Genomic DNA, 21,651 nt, shown 5'->3' on the forward strand with positions numbered 1-21,651 from the left:
GGTATGCCTGTGAGCCGTATTGCTTTTCTTCTTGTAGTGCTTAATTGTCAACTTACTAAACAGTAACATAAGTGACGTACAAACTCGGGTCACAAACCAGTTTGAATTTGTAAAATGTAGGTCATGCCTACTAAGAATAGTCAATTTCTCTGAAAGGGTTACTGAATCCTGGAAGAGGGCCTGATAATATACATCTTTAACCTTGACTTCACCAAGGCCTTTGACACCACTCCACACACTGGTATCACAGTTACACCTTCCCAACGTAACATAAATGTATGGACCACACCCAACAGTCAACTGGCTCTCTGACAGAATTCACCCTATTTAGATATGGGCAATCTCCTCTTGCTAAAGCAGGGTCAACAATAGGGTTCCACAGGACTTTGTCCTGGGCTCCCTGCTGTTCAGCATCTACTTTTCAAAAATGAAATCAGATTTCAAAGGATTGTCACTACATTTGCTGAGGACTACAAACTGAGTACAACTTTCAAATTCCCCTCAGATACTCCAGCAGGGGATCGACCAGGCCAGTCCTGGTGCGTTATCCACAGATTCACCTTTAATGTAAAAAAAAAAAATTAGTATAACTACTAGACATCAATTACTCCTCTTGCCATACTGTTGGTATCCATTTCAAAACAGATACAACTATTTAGGACTTGGATACCTGTGTTGATGACAGTCTTTCTCCTGAGGACCGTATGTTGGTAACAATCCTTTTTTTTTTGAGAACCACATCTCAGTTGCTGTTAGTAAGTCCTCCTATCTTACACACTTTATATGTAGGCATACATTCTCTAGGTTCCCTGCAGTCTTGGGGCCTCTATCCTTGAAGACAAAACTCATTTTGGAATGCACCTCACAAAGAACCTTGACAATCTTGAAAAACCTCAAATGTTGCTGACCAAGAAGATTTATAAACTGCAGAATCTAAGCTACCAAAAAAGTCTAAAAACCCACTCTCTCCACTCTGTAATATACACTCATCAGGAGTAATCTCTGTTTAGCCTTTTGAGCACTAAAATCCATACACAGCTTAACCTCCTTCAAAGACCAAAAGTCTAACACTCAAGTCAAAGACCTCAACCTCCAGTGCAAGATCAACAACAATCTGCTGGCATGACAAATTCATAACCCAATGCACTCTCTACCTTTGGAATAAAGTCTCTGTACATGTCAAACAAAGTGGCATGCTACCTACTTTCACAACTAGCACTGAAAATTGGATTGCAGACCATAAAGTCATCCCTAGGGTATGTGGAAATAATCTCCTTACCAGGCCTGACAGATGTACTCTAAATATCATGGAGGTATCATGACTAAACTTCTTGATGGCCCTTCAGCCATAAGTTATAAGCTTAATATGAGCTTACGCGGAACTGTGTAGACATAGGAAGGTCATTTGGTGTCCTGGACAATACCTATATCTGGCACCCCAAACCCTCAGATTAAGGACCAAAAAAGTCCCCTCAGACTTTACTGCTATGTCGAAATCTAAGTTTGTAGGCGCATCTCAGGGGTACTGCCCTGTAATCTCCCCTGGCCACCCTCTCAATATCGCGCTAAGGAAGAAAGTGTTACCTAAAAGTGCAGAACAGCCCAGAACAAAACTATCTACCTAAAACATTTACTTAAAAGGTACTGCCCTGTAATCTCCCCTGGCCACCCTCTCAATATCGCGCTAAGGAAGAAAGTGTTACCTAAAAGTGCAGAACAGCCCAGAACAAAACTATCTACCTAAAACATTTACTTAAAAGGTTAATATTTTAATCTTCTAGTGTTTTGTTTTGTAAATTATCCCCTAAACTAGCATGCGGACTGGATTCCACACACAGCAGTGAGAGACGCAAACAATAGTACCTACTCCATATTTACTTAGAAAATTAGTGTAAATTCTGTGTAAACTTGAAACATTGGAGCTAGTCCCAAACAACAAAAGAAAGTGCAGTTACTATTACGCTTCACTTGTAAAGCCCTGTAGCAAGGTAGAAACATTTACTACTGTATTACCTGAACTTGCTCTGTGTGGAGTGGGATTAACCCCGCTCTGCTCGCCCTCGCTGCGCTCGGGCTCGCTCCGCGCCCCACCCTGCCCCCGTATCCCACCCACCCCCACTAGTCCTAAATTTATACTTATCTAACCACACCCCTCCATTATCTCTAGCCACACAAAACACTCAGCCCACCCCCTCATTCGACGCCCCTCCAATACCACCAGGTTCACAAATCACACTGCCTCACTCCCCATCCCGCCTCTCCCTCAACCAATACCAAACCACTCACACTAACTTATCTTATAACCAATCAAGCCACATTATGAAGTCCTTAACACCCCATATCACAATACCAGCCCAAAAAACTGTAACTCTCACCCTACCATTGTTTATCACGTTATACCTGCTAACTATATATGAGTACCAGACATACTCAGGTTTTCATTATCCAAAGTACCAAACTAGTACTCCCACAATTCTGATCAATACTAATCACCCTACTCACTACCTAATCAACAAAACACCATTTACTAACTACCACTATTCCTATAGACCAAACATAATCTACCCCAAATCCAAAAACATAGAAAAATTATTACATAAACTGATGAAACTAATAGAGTATCTTAGAAAAAATATTAATATAGATGGGGACATACACTCAAATCCAGGCCCTCCATTAAATGACAATTCAAATAACACATCCTTGTTTCCAAGACCTCCTGACTCCCTTCTTATATGCCACCTTAATATTAGAAGCCTAAACAATAAAATTCATAATCTACATGCTCTTTTAGCAACCTACCTCCCTGACATTATGTGCCTCACAGAAACCTGGCTCAAACCAGAGACCAAAGATAATGAAATCCTGCCACCTGGCTACAATATATATACAGGACTGACCGCCTCAAAAAAAGAGGTGGTGGTACTGCTGTGCTCTTTAAAAGCACACTCAATGTTACTTTACACCCCACTCAACCACCCCGAATACCCAACGTAGAGTTAACAGCCCTAAAACTACAACTAAACAAAGAAAAAAGTATTAACCTAATTGTGATCTATATCCCCCCTGGGAACAACTCTGACACTCTTGAGAACACTCTAAGTTGGCTGAATAATAACTTCCCACAAGAAACCATAATCCTGGGAGATGTCAACATTGACTGGAATCTATGTGTGTCAGAGTCAGACCCAACCAATATCAATCTCCATGGCTTTTCACAAATTATAACCACCTCCACCAGAATTGGTAGCAACAAACAAAAAGAAAGTATCCTAGACTGGATACTCACTAACTATAAACCCGAAACTTACAAATCTGGGACCATTACTAATGAGCTCAGTGATCACCTCATTACTTATATGGTAAAAAGCAAAATAGGTAGCTGCCAACTCCCTGTGCTCAGGACTGTTAGAAGCACTAAACATTTTGACCTCACTAGATTCCAAAATGAGCTGCAGTCCTGTAACTGGTCAATCCTAAAACACCTCCCACTAGAAGAGGCAGTAACAAATTTTAACTCCACATTTCTAAACATACTTGACTCACATGCCCCCAAACGCTCAATCAAAACAAAAGCCCTAATAGCACCATGGCTATCAAAAAACTCCTCATCCAAAATTAAATCCAGAATAAAGCATGGAATAAATGGCGTGCTACCAAGTCACCCCTAGACCGTATCAGCTTCCAACAACTAAGAAATGACACAAAAAATCTATCTTAATGGACAAAAAGAACTACTATTTCCAACTACAACATAAACACCAAAACAACCCCCAAAAGTTTTGGGCAGGAATAAATAAACTCCTCCATCCAGGTAAGTCCTCCACCCCTACACCAGCAGACCTAACTATGAAAAACCCAGATGAAGTGGCCACATCCTTTAACACCTTCTTCATCGATGTAATCAAATCCTTAGCCAACCAACAAGCAGCCCCCTGCTCCCCAACCACAGGTCCCATTCTGAAGACCACGCCGTTATTCAACCTACAACCTGTCCCTACTGCATACATTCGATCGTTACTAAAGAAATTAAAGCCTACCACCCTCGCCGCAGACCTACTTCCAGCTGACTTTCTACAAAAAGCTGCAGATTTCATAGCCAATCCCATCTCAATCTTAATTAATCGCACCATAACCGAATCCACAATCCCCTCCATATGGAAAATCTCCCATGTCATCCCTCTCCATAAAGGTGGCCCATCCACTGACCTCTCAAACTACAGGCCAATAGCCATTTTGTCACCACTGGCAAAAATCATGGAAAAATGTATTCACAAACAACTCATCCACTACCTAACTCAGGACAATCTGCTAACCAACTCACAACACGGCTTCAGGCCCAAACATAGCACCACTACTGCTCTCCTCTCATTCACAAACACTATCAATCTCAACCGGAATGACAAAAAAATATCTTCAGCTCTCTTCTTGGACCTATCAAAAGCTTTTGACATGGTCAACCACGAACTCCTGCATGAAACCCTTAAAACTCTCTACCTAGATAACAAAACCCTAGACTGGTTTCATGCCTATCTTTCTGATAGGCAACAAGCTGTGCTCTGGCATAATAAGCTCTCCAACCTCCTACCCAACACCATAGGGGTCCCCCAAGGTTCCATACTTGGCCCTCTTGTATTTTCCATCTTTATTAATGATCTTAACAAAGTCATCCCAGAGTCCACATGTATTCAATATGCTGATGACTCGACACTAATTTGCTCAGATAAATCGCCAATTATCCTACTATCCAAAACTCAAGACTGTTTCGCTGCAGTTGAAAAATGGTTATCGGAACGCCAACTGATCCTCAATCCAAAAAAAACTAATATGCTCCTCTTCCATCCTACCCATAAAACACCAACCTTTCCCTTTTGTGTACAATCCAACAATGGAACCATCATCTCCCCTGACCCTCATACCAAGCTACTAGGAGTTACCATCGACAACAAACTCAGATTTGATGTATACATCAACCAAACTATCAAAACTGTTAATAAGAAACTGGGGTCCCTCTATAGAATAAAATCCTTTCTGACTCCCATGGCTAAAGTGGCTATTGCCCGCACCCATCTCCTATCCACCCTCTTGTATGCCTCCCCCATACTTACAAACCCCAACAAATCGGATCTATCTAAACTCTCTTGTTGTTATAATCATATTGCCAGATTTGCTACGGGCTTGCCCTACAAAACCCATCACTGTACTAATCTTCAGAACCTAGGTTGGATAGATCTACCAAACCTACTCCTACAGAAGCAACTTATAGTTGCTTATAAAATACTCTCTCAACCTGAAAACATTCCCGGTCTGAGTGGTTTAATTACCCCTTACACAAATCTAAATAGACTAAGATCATCACACAGATTACTTGCACAGACGATCAAATCCTGTAACTCAGGAGGTGACTCTCTGTTTTCCAACACAGTGGGTAAAATATGGAATTCTCTTCCACCTAGTCTCACCGATTCAACCTCCCTAAATACATTCAAGAAAGGCCTCTCCCACCACTTCAAATCCCACTGGCTTTGCCAATGTTCTAATCCAGACTAATCCATAGTTCCCCCTCCATTTCCTCAGTAATTCTACTATCCACCTAGGCATTAAGCCGTCTACTATCTACCTGAAACTAGCGATATGAAGGTTTTGTTTCTTTTTATAATTGTTATTGTACATACTAATGTAACTTTTTCTCATCTGTGTATTAAATGTATAACTACAATCGTATGTTATCTGTCAAATATTGTTGTAACCTACTTTGTCCTATTGGAGCTTTTCTCCCCGGGCCTCCACTGAAAAAGGACATGTGTCCAGTCGGACTATCCCGGTCAACAAATGTAAAATAAATAAAATAAATAAATAAATAATAAGAGAAAGAGTTTCAGTCTAAGCAAAGTTATAAGCTCCTTGCTATAATTAGTCTGTAACATTCACACTCACTGTTGCTTAAATGATCAACAGAAATGAAATGCTTTCATGAACTGAGCAGCCCTTCTTCCAAAGTGTAGACCACACTCCCTAAGAGTTTGCTCCCAGAGCAAATACTCCCTTCACCCAACCCTTTCTACACACGTGAACTTATTAACATATTAAGTATTTTTAGTTTTAGATATTCTTACTTATTACTACACTTTGAAAGAGCAAGTATACTTTCTTCAACAGAATGGAAATGCACTTTTTGTGAATTTGGAGCTGGATGACTTGGACAGGCTTAGTGGGAAACATTGACATTTTTCACAGTAGGCACCTGCTCCAAAAGCCATGTCCATTTGCTGAACTAAAAGGAGAACCTGTCTTTGATCATCTCCCATGGGAAAACCAAGAAGTGTCATAACAACCTGTCATCCTGTCAAAAAATGTCCAGAAGGATCAAGCATTAGGGGAAGTTGGCTTTGATTTTTTTTCCAGAATCGGGTTATTCTTATCTGATGCTTCTATATTAAGGATGTAGCCTAATTTCTCCAGAATATCTATTCTTTGCATGGTACTGTATATACGGGATTGTTGTAAGCAATGCTTCATGTTCATGTGATAAAGTTATTGAACACGACACTGTCTTGCCAATGCTGTTTCCCTCATTTGTTCCTGGTGTTTTTTCCCCCAGCAAGGTGTTAAGAGTGCTTCATTGCTTCAAAGTGCTCTACTCATACACTGATTATATGGTAAAGTGTTCCTCTGAACCCCACTGATGACCTGTTGTACATAACTATGTAACTGAATTTGACATATAGGTTCATAGGTTCATACTAGGCTATCTGCCCTGGGGCAATTATAAGCCTAGCCCAATTCTGTATGGCTTACGCCACCCCTTGATTTGAGTATACTGTGCCCTTTTTAAGGTTTAGTTTACTGTGCGTCTGTCTAATAGTGACACGGGAGTAATCCCTGGGACAAACCTACGATCCCCCATCCACTTATCGAGATTCTTCTTGAAGAGATTCAGTGAGGTGCTCTGCCTCACATGAACTGGAATTCTATTCCAGAGCGAAGGGAGCCTCTGGGTTATGAACCTGTCCCTCCAGCAAGTTCTACTTATTTCTGTGCTGAGGTTCAAGTCCCTCGAGCGTGTGGCTCTAAGAGATTTAGATTTACTGAGGTGGAGCATGTCCATTAATTCTGGATTTGACATAGCTTTGTATGTCAGGCATAGATCGCCTCGAAGTAGGCGGTATGCAACTGAGTACATAAATTAAAATATCAACATGCTTTTAGACCAATTAAATGTAGATGCAAAATCAAAGTGAATTTAGCACAGCTGTGGTAAAATCAACAGAAGTTGCTTAATTCAGCCAATAAAGTCACCATCACTGCAGCTACGTGCTGGCTACGTGAATAGATTAAGTTCAGTTAATTTTGCTTTGTTTCATTACCAGAGCCATGCCTAAACATTGGCAGCTAAGGGCTTATTGCTGAAAATCAAAAGGAAACCATGACATCTTTAGCCAGACATGCTTCTTAGTTATGAATAAACTGCTTCCAATATGGCCTGCTGGGAAAGGGTGTCTGTTGTTTTCACTGTTCATAGGTTCAAATGTAAGTACTAGGTTGTTGCCCTTCTGGGCCATTTTAAGCCTAGCTAATCTCTCTTCTTGCACTCAAAATAAACCACCCCGTTCGGTTATAGAATGGCCTTACCCATCCCACGGTATTTCTCCTAATAAGAAAAAATGGGATCATACCATAAATAATTGGAGGGGACCCATAGATGGGGTAAAGCATTTAGGAGCTGCCTCGGTCCATTAGTAGAACAGGGGATAGTCCTGGGATAAATGTTCTGTTTCTCATCAACAGATCTAAGTTGCACTTCAAAATGGACAGGGGTGAACTTTTTTATGTGGATGGGGAGTCTGTTCCACAGCAGTGTCATCATCTATGAAACATACCTGCCCCTCCAAACTGTTCTGTTGATATTGCAGAAGAAGTTTAGATCCCCAGACAGAGTATTTCTGATGTCATTTGACTTCCTGGTGTGCAAGAAATCCTCTGACCCATGTCTTGTATGCTAGACACAGGTTACCTCTTAGGAGTTTGTAGGATAAAGAGCATAGTGACAGGGGTATGAGTTGGTCCATGAAGGACATGTTGTTTAGACCTTGCATCCTTTTAGTACGGAATCTAGTGTTCCAATTGTTGCATGTGTGTCTGGACAGATACATGCCAAAGGGGCATTATACTCAATGACTGGCCTAATAAGGGCTCAGTAAAGGGGGAAAATGACATCTCTATATCTAGACATAATCTCTGTTTATAAACTGCACAATACAGAAGGACTTTCTTACAACAATAAATACATGTCGGTCAAAAGTTAGGTCACTATCCATGTAACCTCCCAAATCCTAAACAAATGGATCAACTCTTAGGGCATATTGTCAATGTGACAGTTCCCTTGGGTACTTGACTTCCCAAAGGATCAACAATGTATTTTTTGGCATTTAGTTTCAGACTATGATTTTTATGCCAGTTATTTATTTGAAACAAACCTTTCTGTAGGAAGGCAAAGTCATTTGGTGATTCACTGACTGCTCCTAGCTTACAGTCATCTGCAAACAGTCAGCCAGGGCCCATTGATATTGGCTTATACTTCAGAAAAGTAGATGCCAAACAGGAGAGGTCTCGGCCCAGACTGCAGGGGAACTCCACTGATGACTGGTCTCTTTGTGGATAATAACTTCCCCTATTTTGACTATTTGCATCCTATCTGTGAGCCAGCTGGCAATCCAGTGAGTTACACAGTTTATTCCCATTTTATTTATATTTTCTACTATGCCTGAGTGGAGAATTATGTCAAAAGCTTTTGCCAGGTTGAGGCATGCATTGTGTACTGTTTTGCCTTTATATAGTGCTTTGGTGACCTTTTCAAAAAAATCCACCAGGATGAGTAAGTATGACCTGCCCTTGACTAATCCAAACTGAGAAAGGTCCAGTATTTGGAGGTTCTCTATGTCCTGCTTGATTAATTTCATAACTGATTCCATACCTTTGCATACCAGGCTTATCAGACTTATGGTTTCTGGGTAAGGTCCTCCCTTCTACAGAGGGATGACTGTAGCTGTTCTCCATTCATTCGGTAAAAAACTATATGGAGGCTGAGATTGAATAGTCTTGTTAGGGGTGTGTCTAAATTGTGCTTCATGCTATATAAGATGCATCCAGGGATACTGTCAGGACCCATCAATGCAGTATTTGTATCTTCTGATAGCACTTTTAGGACTTGGTCTTGTGTGATAGCTGGAGGTGAGCCAGTTTCAGGTATATCTTGAGGGACAGATGGATGGGGAGACAGAGTAGTAAAGTTAAAGCTAAATTTATCAGCCAGTAGGTTCGCTACATCTTCAGCCTCAGTGTAGGTAACATCATTCACACTCAGCTCAACTCATTGCTGTGCTCAGCTTTTGAGATTACAAACATAACTAAAAATGCCATGTGATTGTCTTTGGCTTGGACAGATATTTTAGACTCAAACTTGGCATTGGTGGATTTTGAGCTCCCGAGCCATTTGTTTACTTCAGGGACAAGGGCTCTAACATTCTGGAAATTACTCTTCTTATTTTTGGTCAAAATTCATTTTCTTTTATTATAAAGTTTGTTGATAGTATGGTTCCACTATGTGGGGTTGTTTCTGTGGTTTCCCTGCACTTGTTCTTATGGGAGACAGCTGCATCTATGTAGCCATTTACATGCTGTTTTAGTGTGTTGGTGTACATTTATGCATATTCAGTGGAGTTAAATGGGTTTGGAATTTGAACTTTGCCAATGTATCACTTAAGAGTAGGTAGTTTATCTTACAGAAATTTCTAAAGGTACTTTTGGTGGAATGGGTCTCTGGCTTCAGTTTTATTTAGGAGGAGACTGCTTTGCAGTCAGGTCTAGCAAGTGATAAAGAATCGCAACGGATGGTGCAAGATGCTCAGATATGTTATTCCCTCTAATGGGTACTCTGACTAATTGTTCCAGGGCATTTGTATTGAATCTCTGTGCTTGTGCACTAGTGGTGGTGTAGGTTTCCCATTTTATCATCAACTAGGAAAATGGGATTGGGTTTAATACAGAGTGATTCTAGCTCCTGTAGATAGGTGTTGTGGCTTTCGATATCTAGCTAATATATAGTATGGGTCCTTTTTGACAGTTATTTGGACATGAAAAAATTCTTATGCATCATACTGCTTTACCAGCCTTGATGTGTATCGCTTCTATATGTAGAATGAATGATACACCTCGGCATTATAGCCCTCACAGCCAGAGTGCTCTTCTCTATTTTAAACCATGTCTCAGTCACTACACAGACGTCAATGTTTTCCAGAGTGAGAAGAGCTTGTAGGCAAAGGAGTTTCTTGTTCAGCTGCCTAGCATTGATCATTAACACCTTCATATTTTCCTTTGCTTGTTCCATTACGTTGGTAGATTTATCAGGTTGGCATTGCCTAAAAGGCAATATGGGGTGGAAAATGTCTTTGCTAATAATCAAAACCCTAGAGGGTACTAATGCAGGCCATCCCTGGCAAAGCAGGATGGTCTGTCAATCATATCCTCCCAGGCTGACAATAATAAAACCCCTTTAAATGACATCAGAAATTAAGCTAATTATTGAAATCACATTTTTCTTACTCATATTGCAACTCAGGATCAAAACGTATCTTGAAGACTAACTCGCTATATGCTGTGTGTGTGTGTTGGAAGGTGATGTAGTAGTCAATAGACTGTTCTCCCTCCTGACATCCAGGATGGGAGTCCACTGTAGGGTCACAAGTTAATACAGGTTAGTGTTGAAGAAGGAAAAAACTAACACATGGAAAGCTTTGTTTCTTGTGGACTAGACTGGGAGGCAGAGGCCAAAACACAAATAGGGCCCTCTATTCACATTACCCAGGGAACATACATGGTAGAACAAAAAAAGTCTGTTGCTCCTGCAGTCATGGAAGCTGTTAAATCTTGCCCTGTAACCAGCAAATGATTCATTTCTTTCTTCATTAACAGTGTAGTAAAAAGATTTTTACCTCAGGGGTCAAGGTATTCTTATTTTCTGTCACTCATACATAAAGATGGTTTCTTGACCTCATGACTTACCATTACTGAGGATATGGCCAAGAGGATGCTCAGAGAGGAAGCTGAATCCTTTTTTAGGCAAACACATATTGTTAGTATAATGTACCCCTGACCATGACTTTTAAGGAATCATCCAGGTCTTCTTAAGCGAGAGAAAGATGAGAAATGTTAAAGCATTCCAGTAGCTGTAGTACCATTGCAGCATGTATGTTAAAATACCCAAAAAGCGTGTATAAACATACAAGAGGAAAATCTTCAGTAAGCAATTCTTGAAAAGGAAAAGAACACCTCTGAAATTGAATTCCACTTCCTAAATAAAGGCATACTAAAGGGAGAAAGGACAGTAAAAGAAATGAATACCTTCTTTGCAATCTACTCAGATTTCCAAACCCACCCCTCTTTGATATACCAGGCTACCTTGTCATCTTCAGAAATAAGTCATGACAGGCTTTCCTTAAACTCTGAGCTGGACAATTTTTGGTAAGGCGCCATCTTCTGAAGAGTGTGTGCTCAAGTTCCAGGAATTCTTTAGAAAAAAACAGAAATTTATGAATGCCCTTCTTAAGCATCAATTCGGTGTGTGTGCAAGCTCCAGACAGAACTTTATGAATGCAGTTCTTGTTAAGTAGCATTTTTTTTTTCTTGTTAAGCCACAGCTGCTTGGCTTCAGCCAGAAATATTACTAAATATAAGAAACTATTACCAGAATTCATAGAACTGATGTCTCATTTCATTAGAAAGGAGACATCAAAGATTCCGCAGGAACTAATCATTCATTGATGCAGCAAGGCTTAACGGACCAGAAGGTACCAACTAGCTTACGCTCTGGTGTCCCCTCAATATCCCACATTCAGCCATACTGGAGTTCACAGCAAATTAAAAGTATTATTGAATGAATGGAGGACTGAGACTACCATTTCAAAGAAGGCCATAAGCTTTCTATGGATTTTTGGGAGGAACTGAATGTCACTCTACACATGTAGCCATCAGAGCTAAACATAGTCAGTCAGATGTAATCTAATAAAAGCTTTTCACACGTAGAGCAATCTAAATCTCATCAAAGGGAACACAAAGTGCATCAATACATTTTGAAGTAGCTAAGGACTTGTCTCTCTGTCCTACCTAAATGATAAAATGAGTAAAGACCAGCTTTATACATTAAGACTCATTTCTATCAAAATAATGAATGCACAGTAAGGATCTACCGCATGCTTACAAGCTTTAGTGAAATGTCAGTCTTCTGCTCTCACAAGTACCAGCACTGTATCTGCAGTTAATACGTCATATGCATGCTAAATAAAGGAATTTGTTTTAAGAACTGAGTTTTTTTAATAATTTCATCTATTCATTTTTAATATATATGTTACTTGGATCATTCCATTTATACCTTCCATATTCATAAGTCCAGTTGTACAGGTTTTTTGTAATTCTCATCCATCCTTCAGGCTTAAAAACGTTCCTTAATGGGACTAATTTCTCGCATGATCCCCAAGGCCAAAGTGAATAATTATTTTGCCAAGTTGTGTCTCCTTCATGGAGTCCTATACAAGCAAAAACATCTCTGCTGCAGGGAAAAATAAATGGGTTAATATTTCAGTTAGAATTCACTATGTCATGAAACATAAACACAAAACTTCATGGTATACAGTACACGTTGTTGGTTAGCTGTGAAATAAATAGGCCAGCTTCAATTTTCTTACAACATATTCTATGTAACTGTGCAACACAGTGTTTTGGCCCCCCTCCTCAAAAATAATAGATCATGCTACTACTGTTTGAACTTTATATGCAGAAACAAATGATGCAGAAGGGTAGTTATACTGACTTCTGTGCTGCATTTATTGATTTGGTTGGATTTATCACTGTTTTTCAGCCTGCACTTGTTAAAGATATGCCACCTGTTTGTTACTGAACTGCCCTTAGGTTGTTTTAACAGTATTCTGATATTTCCTAACCTCCTCTGACACTGCAAAAGCTCTTCTGAGTTTGCCAAAATATTTCTCAGTTTTGCAAAGTTTTCTGTGTTTTTTGAAGTTCTCTTATGCTTGTGCACTGTTTTCTGTATTCGTGAACATTTTTCAGGGTTAGTGAATTTATTTCCAATGATTCCTGATACTGCAGAAATTCTGCATTTTGTTGTAAAGCATTTGTTACTGCACTTGATCTCAAAACCAGTTAGTTTTACATTAAGAGGTTTTTTGCACTCTGGTGGGAGCAGAGGGTTGATTCAACCCATCTAAATTGGGAACTGCCGGTGGAAGGCTTATTGTGTGTTTATCTGATTGGCCTGATGGCTTAACTATGTAAAAGTCTTTCATCCTGTTGGTACAAAAGCCTCACATTTGTGCATTGCACAAACCCGGTTAACCAGGCCTTGTTTGTAAGCAAACCTCTCCAGTTTAAAATCCTCTACAGGAAATGCTCTCCATAATCTCCCACTGTTCACAGCTACTCAATGAGCTGCAGAGGGTAGCATCACTGCAGGTCATCTAATAGTATACTACTAAACACTTGCACTTAGACCTTTAAGTGACTCTCCCCTACTCCTTCCCATCTACTAAGGATCTGGTATAATGAATAGGGGCTTCCCTGTCATCTCTGTTTCTAGCCTGGTGGGCATCCTGAAGCAGCACAGTAACTGCCTCATGTTCACTGACAACCATTTCACTTTGAACAGACAAACACAATATGTGTGAGAGATGTAGATACACAATGTCATTGGAGGCAAAGCTCTCATATACACATATGAAAAATGCAAACCAGGCTGTTAGTGTTACACCCAAAACACTCACTATCAACACTAAGGAACAAACACATAGACTCACATATGCGGAGGTACTAACTTGTAATCTACCCAAACCTCCAAGACCTCCAAAAATCATCGCTCAGTGACCCTGTGTACACTCAAAAAAGACAGCACCTCACAAAACACACAACTCTGAAAATCACAGTAGCCCACTTCCAAGCCCATAAGGCAATGTACCACACAGCCTATCATTCTGTTAATTGGGGATTCCATTTTAAGACATACTAACTTCCCCCTTACCAGGCTTAACAAGCAGATGATCACAGTGAGCTGTCAGTCTGGAGCCAGGATCTGCCAGATCACGCATGCACTTGGGTCTCTAAACCACAAGTACCAGTATGACATGGTCACAGCCATTATGGGCATAAATGGCCTAAGATGTACCTCATTGGACTATACAAAGACAGACATGATGGAGCTCTCTGAGTATGTGTCCCATCCCAGGCGGGTAGGAATCTAGCATGAGTAGCATCCTACCTTCATCAAAGATGATGCCACAGTATCAGCAAAAAAAAGAAGTTATGTACTTACCATAACGTTCCATGTGAGTTGTTTATCTCGCCGTTATTCTCACTGATGGGTTTGGAGCCGATCCTCGGCTCCGACACGGCCGATAGCAAAGTTCAAGGTTTGCCAGTAGCTTGAGACCAAGCCCCTTATCCCACAATGCACTGCTGGAATTACCTCAGATCTTGTTTGCTGCGAGTATATATACCCTTTTATTTATTTCTTTATCTACAAGGAAGTACTTCCTGAAGGGGAAGAAGTAGTACTGAATAACCAGGATGGTACTAGCCTCTAAGTCAACTGTCAGTCAGGAGGGGGAAGGAGGGAGGGACGTAAGAATAAAGGTGAGATAAAAAACTCACATGGAACGTTATGGTAAGTACATAACTTCTTTATGTAAAGTTGTTAAATCTCGCAGTTTATTCTCACTGATGGGTAGCGTTCCTAGCAGCCTCAATCTTGGGTGGCTCATGGAAGTACTTTTTTCAGTACCATGGAACCAAAGGAAGACCTGTCCCTGAAAGCCTTATCTACTTTGTAATGTGTGATAAAGGTATGAGGCTTAGACCAAGTTGTTGCAGCAAAAATATTGTCAAGGGGCAATTTAGCTTGAAAGGCAGAAGACGTAGAAACGGCTCTGGTAGAATGAGCCTTAGGTTTGTGTGTCAATGGCATGCTTGCATTCCCATAAACAAAGGATATACAATCTGAAAACCATTTAGATAGGGTTGTTTTAGCCACTGGGTTACCTTTTCTGACCTCCGAAAAGGATACGAAAAGTTGATCTGATTTCCTAATATCCTTAGTTCTGTCAAGATAAAATCTGAGTCTGTGTACATCAAGTTTGTGCAGCATGTATTCCAATTTGTTAGAGTGGTTGGGAAAAAAAGACTGGCAACTCAATAACCTGATTGATATTGGATTCAGAACAGACTTTAGGTAAAAAGGAGGGGTTTGTTCTGAGAGATACTCTAGCAGCATGGAAAATCATGTAAGGAGGCCTGACAGATAATGCTTGAAGTTCTGACACTCTGCGGGCAGAAGTAATGGCTACTAGAAATATAGCCTTCCAGGACAAATATTTGAGATCACAAGAAGATGCTGGTTCAAAGGGGGGGGGGATTATTTGAGACAACATAAAATTCAAATTCCAGGGAGAATAAGGGATTTTGACAGGAGGTCTCATGTGAAAAGCATCTTTAAGAAAAGCCTTAGATAACTTATGGCCCATAACATTCAACCCATCGAATCCAAGGTGGAAATTTGATAAGGCGGCTAACCGGACTCGAACTGTGGCAGCTGCTGCTCCTTCTTTAAAAATCTTTGTCAAAAATTCTAAAATGGATGATAGAGGAGCTCGGAAAGGATAGATTTTCTGTATATTGGCCCAAATAGAGCACCTGTTCCACTTATTGCGGTATAGTTTCCTGGTGGATGGCTTGTGAGAAGACAAAAGGATTTGTCTTGTATCATCTGAGAGCAAATGAAGCCTGGCTATTAGGGGAAGTGGATTAGCCAAGCAGTCAGTTTTAGGGACTGCAGTGAAGGATGGAGGTCCCCTGACGGGTGTGTCAGAAGGTGTGGAACTGGGTCCAGGATCCATGGATCCTCCAGTAGATGATGGTGAAGGAAGGGGAACCAAATCTGTCGAAGCCAGTGGGGGGCTATGAGGATAACTGTCCTTCCCAGCGACTTTGCTTTCTGTAAAACCTTGGGTATCAATGGAATAGGTGGGAATGCATATAGGAGACCCGGAGGCCAATCGTGTACGAGTTCGTCTCTCATGGAATGTCCTGGAGGTGGTATTAGGGCAAAGTAGCTTCTGCATTTGGTATTGATGTGACTGGCAAAGAGGTCGCAGCAAGGCTGGCCGCATTTGCAGAAAATCAAATCCGCAACTCGTTGGTTGACAGACCACTCGTGAGGCAACAGTATTGCCCTGCTTAGCTTGTCCGCTATCATGTTGGATTTCCCCGGGATGTGCGTTGCTACCAGAAAACGGTGGGATGACACAGCCCATTGCCATACCCTGAGGGCTTCTCAACAAAGGGGGTAAGACTTGGTTCCGCCTTGTCTGTTCAAGTACCAGACCACCGACATGTTGCCCATCTGAATTGCAACTGTCCCTAGAGGAAGAGAGTCCTGAAAGTACTGCAATGCCAGAAGTACCGCTCTCAACCCCAGAACATTGATATGCAGATGTGATTCTTGATCTGTCCATGTGCCTTGGGCAGTCTTTCCCTGAAAATGTCCCCCCACCCTATCAGGGAAGCGTCCGTGGTCACAGTGGCTACTGTGGGGGGGGGGGGGGGACAAAGGGTCTTCCGATTGTAACATGAAGAGATGTCAACCACCACCGAAGGTCTCTCTTGCAAGAATCTGTGATGAGAATCATGTGGTGCATTGGTAGCTTTTGGTAAGACCACTGAGTGAAAAGAAGCCATTGAAGGATTTGCATATGCATCCTTGCGAGTGGTACAGCCAGGATTGCTGCCGCCATCAACCTACCACCTTCAAGACCTCTGCTGCTGTAGCTTTGTTCTTTGACACAAGTGAGATGATGTGTTGGCGAAGAAGTGAGAGTCTTTCGATTGAAAGACATAGAGTGTTGGTTGAGGTATCTAACTCTGCTCCTATAAAATGGTATGCTGTGATGGCAATAAGGCAGACTTTTTGAAGTTGATTGTAATGCCTAATTGATGGCAGAGTGTCAGAGTATATTGTGTTGCCTGAGTCAATCGATGCCTGGTGGTAGCAGTGAGGAGCCAATGGTCTAGGTATGGAAACACCTGGAATCCTAGACGCCTCAGGTGAGCCGTGACCACTGCCATGCATTCAGTGAACACCCTGGGGACTGTAGTGAGACCAAAGGGCAGGGCTCGAAACTGGTAAGGATTGGCTCCCAGCTGGAAACACAGGTGACCCCTGGAGCATCTGTCCATCTTTATGTGATAGTATGTGTCCTGGAGATCTATGGAGCACATCCAATCGCCTTTCCCTAGGAAGGGAAGAATGGACTGAAGCATGACCATTCGGAACTTCTCTTTCTTTACAAATTGGTTGAGTCTGCTGAGGTCCAAGATAGGTCTCCAGTCCCCTGTTTTCTTTGGTACCAAAAAGAATCTTGAGTAAGTTCCGAATCCAACTTGGTCTACTGGGACTGGTTGGATGACTCTTTTTTCTGGCAATTTCTGGACCTCTACGATTGCTTGTACCCTGAGACTGGGTGGAACATCTGGGATTCTGTTTACAAGAGTAGGAGGGGAAGAGAACAGTATGAAATATCCTTTGGAAATGATGCTTTGTACCCATGTATCTGATGTTATGGTTAGCCAGGCTTCTGGGTACAAAGACAAGCGACACCCGACTGCCTCCAGAGCCGGACAAGCCGGACCTTCTTTCAGGAGTGCTGGTAGGGCTGACCAGAGAACTGGTGTCTGTCACTCTGTTGCTGCGGACCCCCTCACCCGCGCAGGCAGCATCTTCTGTTCTGCCTCTAGAGGGGGTTTCTCAACGTGTGTCCTAAAAGGCTCCCTGTGCTTTTCGGAACCAAATTTCCGCCCCTAGGGCCCTTGGGATAGGGCCGAGTTGGGGCAGAAAAATGGACTCCAATGGCAGATAGGGTCTTACCTTCCTGCTCACACCTGGTTAAAGTTTCCTTTACTTTAGGCCCAAACAGTGATGAGCCATCAAATGGGGTGTTGATAAAGGAAGACGTAAAGGGCTCCGCAAAAGAACAGAAATGCAGCCAGGCTTTTCTCCGCACAGCAATGCCTGAACTAGTGGCTCTACTCGAACCATCAGCTGCATAAGATATGAGACGCATGGACGAGTTCACAACCGAGTTTAGGGTAGCAAGCTGGTTTCATATGAAACCATCGAATTACCATTTCGTCGAGCCTAACATCATCGGGACAAAAACATCGCAAACTGACATAATCGAAATGTTAATTCATCGACTGTCATACCATCGACGAGTGCTCAAACATGACTAACTGCAAATAGTGCCACACACAAGAATGTCAGTATTAAAACAGGAAATATGCAATAGCGTTAACACAGAGCACCCGGTGAACACCCCGTTCAGTAGCAAAACACTAAACATATGGACATATAACTTTCTTCACCCATGGTAGCGCTCATGCCACTATAACACTTCCATACTTCACTTGTTTTCTAAGAAATATACTTTAGAGTACTGTACTACATCGTAATGAAGAAAACAGCAGCACAGAAATTTAATCAAGATAATGAGCAGCATAGCACGACGATTGTAACGTATAAAGTATTTATAATTATTTAACATCTCAACTTCAGTACCTAGTATGACACTTCAGAAGGTTTTACATTCCGCCATGTTGGATACCTAAGATCTGTTTTTTTTAAAGTGACAGTAGCGTTTAAATATTCACTTTAGAGGAATTCCGACAGTACCGGTATATTCCACAATATAAGTAGTTAAATCTCGATGGTATGAAAGTCGATGAATTGACATTTTGATGATGTCAGTTTGTGATGTTTTTGTCCCGATGATGTTAGGCTCGACGAAATGATAATTTGATGGTTTCATATGAAACCAGCAAGCTGTGTGTTGACTTTGTCGGCAACCCCTGCAGCTACCGTACCCTGGAGAGCATCTCCTAGCTCTTTCAGGAGATCTCTTTGTAGTCTCGTAAAATGGGTTAAATAGTTTAGCGATCACAGAGAAAAAGGTTGCTGAACTAAACATGCATTTTCCATATCTATCCATGATCCTAGAATCACAGGAGCTTGAGGGGAGAATGAAGCCCGAACTGATGACTCTCTTCATGGCATCAAAAGCACCATGGCTAAAAGGAGAAGGGGTAGACAGATCCAGAGGGACCGTCCGATCCTCCCGCAGTGAAACCATGGGCTCCGAGCCCAAGGTAGGAGCCGAGCTCATCCGAGCCGAAGCCCCGAGAGGAAGAGTTGGCACCGACAAATCGATCCATCTATCCTCCCTGGACCCGACAGGAGAGTGTCGGCTCCTAGCATCCTCGGTCAGTGCTGAGGACATCTGAGTAGATGGAACCAATAACACCGGTGCGGGTCTCGGTTCCACAGGTTTGACAACTATCGGTTTGGGCTACTTCGGCTCCGAGAGTCCAGTATGGCTCGGAGGAGGAGTAGTCAAGTCCGGTTCAATGGTCTTCAGCTCCGACAAAATGGTCGGGCCGACAATAATTTAGCAAGTCCTGGTGCCCGTTGAAGCTTCTGCACTAGCCGATCCATATCCATATCATAGAGGCTGACCGAAGACTTCGAGGAATGCACCGAAGGTGCTGACTGGAGCAGAGGAGATGAGGGAACCTCAGAAACCGGCTCCAAGACTGGGAGCTGGCTCCGAACCAAAGGGACACTCGGTTCCGAGGACTGTGGAACTGATGACCCTGTAACCTCTGATTTTTTTGCCTTGTTGGTTAGTTTAGAATCTGAAGATTTAGAAGATTTTGAAGAAGTGCTGGCACCTTTCTGGCTACCCAACGCCTCAAAGAAAGTATGCTGCAGTAACCCCCTATCAATGAATTTTCTTCTTCTCTCTAAGAGAACCCTAGATGAAAAAGAGTGGCAAATACTGCAAGAGTCTTGGAGATGTTTAGCCCCCAGACAGTAAACACATTGGACATGTCCGTCTGTGACGGACATTTTCTGTTCACAATCTGGACATTTCTTAAACCCCGATTTGGGGTGAGAGTTTTCTCTCTCATCCAACATGTTATAAAAAGACACACCACAAAATTAACCTGTACAGGTTAAATACAGGGCTAACTAGGCCCACACTAAAAAAAAAAAAAATACTAATAACAAGTATAAAATTGTTACAACTAAATAGGGCTAAGAAAGGGCCTAACAATAAGAAAAACTAAGCCAACAAGGGCACTATCTCTACAAACTAACCTACTTAAAACTATATTATTTAACGAGAAACACACACCCACACTAAATAAGAATAGTCTCTCAAAAAGAAGTAGAAGAATTTTTTTAAAACTTGCGATTTAGCAAACAATGGTCCAAGCTGACTGGATCACCGAGATCTCTCTTGCCACGGCAAACTAGATCTGAGGTAATTCCAGCAGTGCATTGTGAGATAAGGGGCTTGGTCTCGAGCTACTGGCAAACCTTGAGCTTTGCTATCGGCCATGTCGGAGCCGAGGATCAGCTCTGAACCCATCAGTGAGAATAAACGGCGAGATTTAACAACTTCACATTGACTGATTTTAACAATCTGCTTAGTTTCTAGTGTCACAACAAGCGGATCCAATATCTGTCAGACTGGGGAGACATGATCGACAAACCACAAAATGATTTGCACTTGTCACCACCTGGCTTCCAGATACTGGCAAAAACATTTTTCTACCCCATAGTGCCTTTTTTAGGCCATTTCAAGTTGTTAAACCATCCAACATAACAAAAATCACTCACAGCTGTCTAAAGGAATTGCTGCTCAACTCTAGGAGTTTAAATAAAAGACTGCACTCCCTGGAAGCAGTCCTAACCCTGGAGGAGATAGACATATGTTTAGTCATGGAAACATGGTTCAGAACCATAGAAAGCACCCCGGCTATCAGAGGTTACAATGCCTTTCAAACATTTCGATCCCCCTCAGCTCAGGATAAAACAAATGGAGGAGGTGTCTCAGTGTTCATAAGGACAAGTGCACTGGTAGACAGGTCCATTAACATGACTCACTTGAGCTGCTCCACGCCCAACTAACCATAGGTACGAGTACGACCCCCATCATATCCATGCTAGCTACAGATCCCCTAACATGAGTCTGGTAAACCACACCTCCTACCTAAACATACTGGAATCACTTAACATTCAGCCTAACATCATACTTATGGTGACTTCAACTATGCCTCCATACACTGGGAGACTTATAAGACCCATAACTCACTTGCTCAGAGGTTTTTGGACTTCATCAATGCAAATACCCTAGAGCAACTAGTTAGCTCCCCAATTAGAGGTACACATATCCTAGGGCTAGTACTCACGAACATGGGGGGGGGGTATGACTCCCTCCTAAGCATTAACTCCTCTCTGGTAAGATCTGACCATGAAATGATCTCCTTTAGTTTTAAAACTAACTTGGAACCCACATCAAACTTCAAACCTGTTAAGAGCTTTGCTAAGGCTAATTACCTCAAACTAAGTGACAGCTTTTTAAACTTTCAAGCCCCTCCTAAACCAAATGACACTGAGGCCTACTCTGAGCTGTAACAAAAGCACTGTACAACCACATCCATAGCTGCATAGAGGAGGCAGTATATGTCTGA

At 41.8% G+C, this 21,651-nt stretch overlaps 1 protein-coding gene across 2 annotated transcripts in view; it reads right to left on the reverse strand.

The window, feature by feature from the left end:
* TMEM260 (transmembrane protein 260) overlaps positions 1-21,651 on the reverse strand; it is a 1,312,140-nt gene that overhangs the window by 278,251 nt on the left and 1,012,238 nt on the right. For both annotated transcript variants that reach the window (XM_044074429.1, XM_044074428.1), the window contains one exon: positions 12,428-12,604. In XM_044074429.1, the coding sequence (XP_043930364.1) occupies positions 12,428-12,604 (177 nt within the window). The remainder of the gene's footprint in view (positions 1-12,427; positions 12,605-21,651) is intronic.

This window comes from Protopterus annectens, chromosome 6.part0 (assembly GCF_019279795.1).
Source record: "Protopterus annectens isolate FY-2018-M chromosome 6.part0, PAN1.0, whole genome shotgun sequence".
Taxonomy (NCBI): Eukaryota; Metazoa; Chordata; order Ceratodontiformes; family Protopteridae; genus Protopterus; species Protopterus annectens.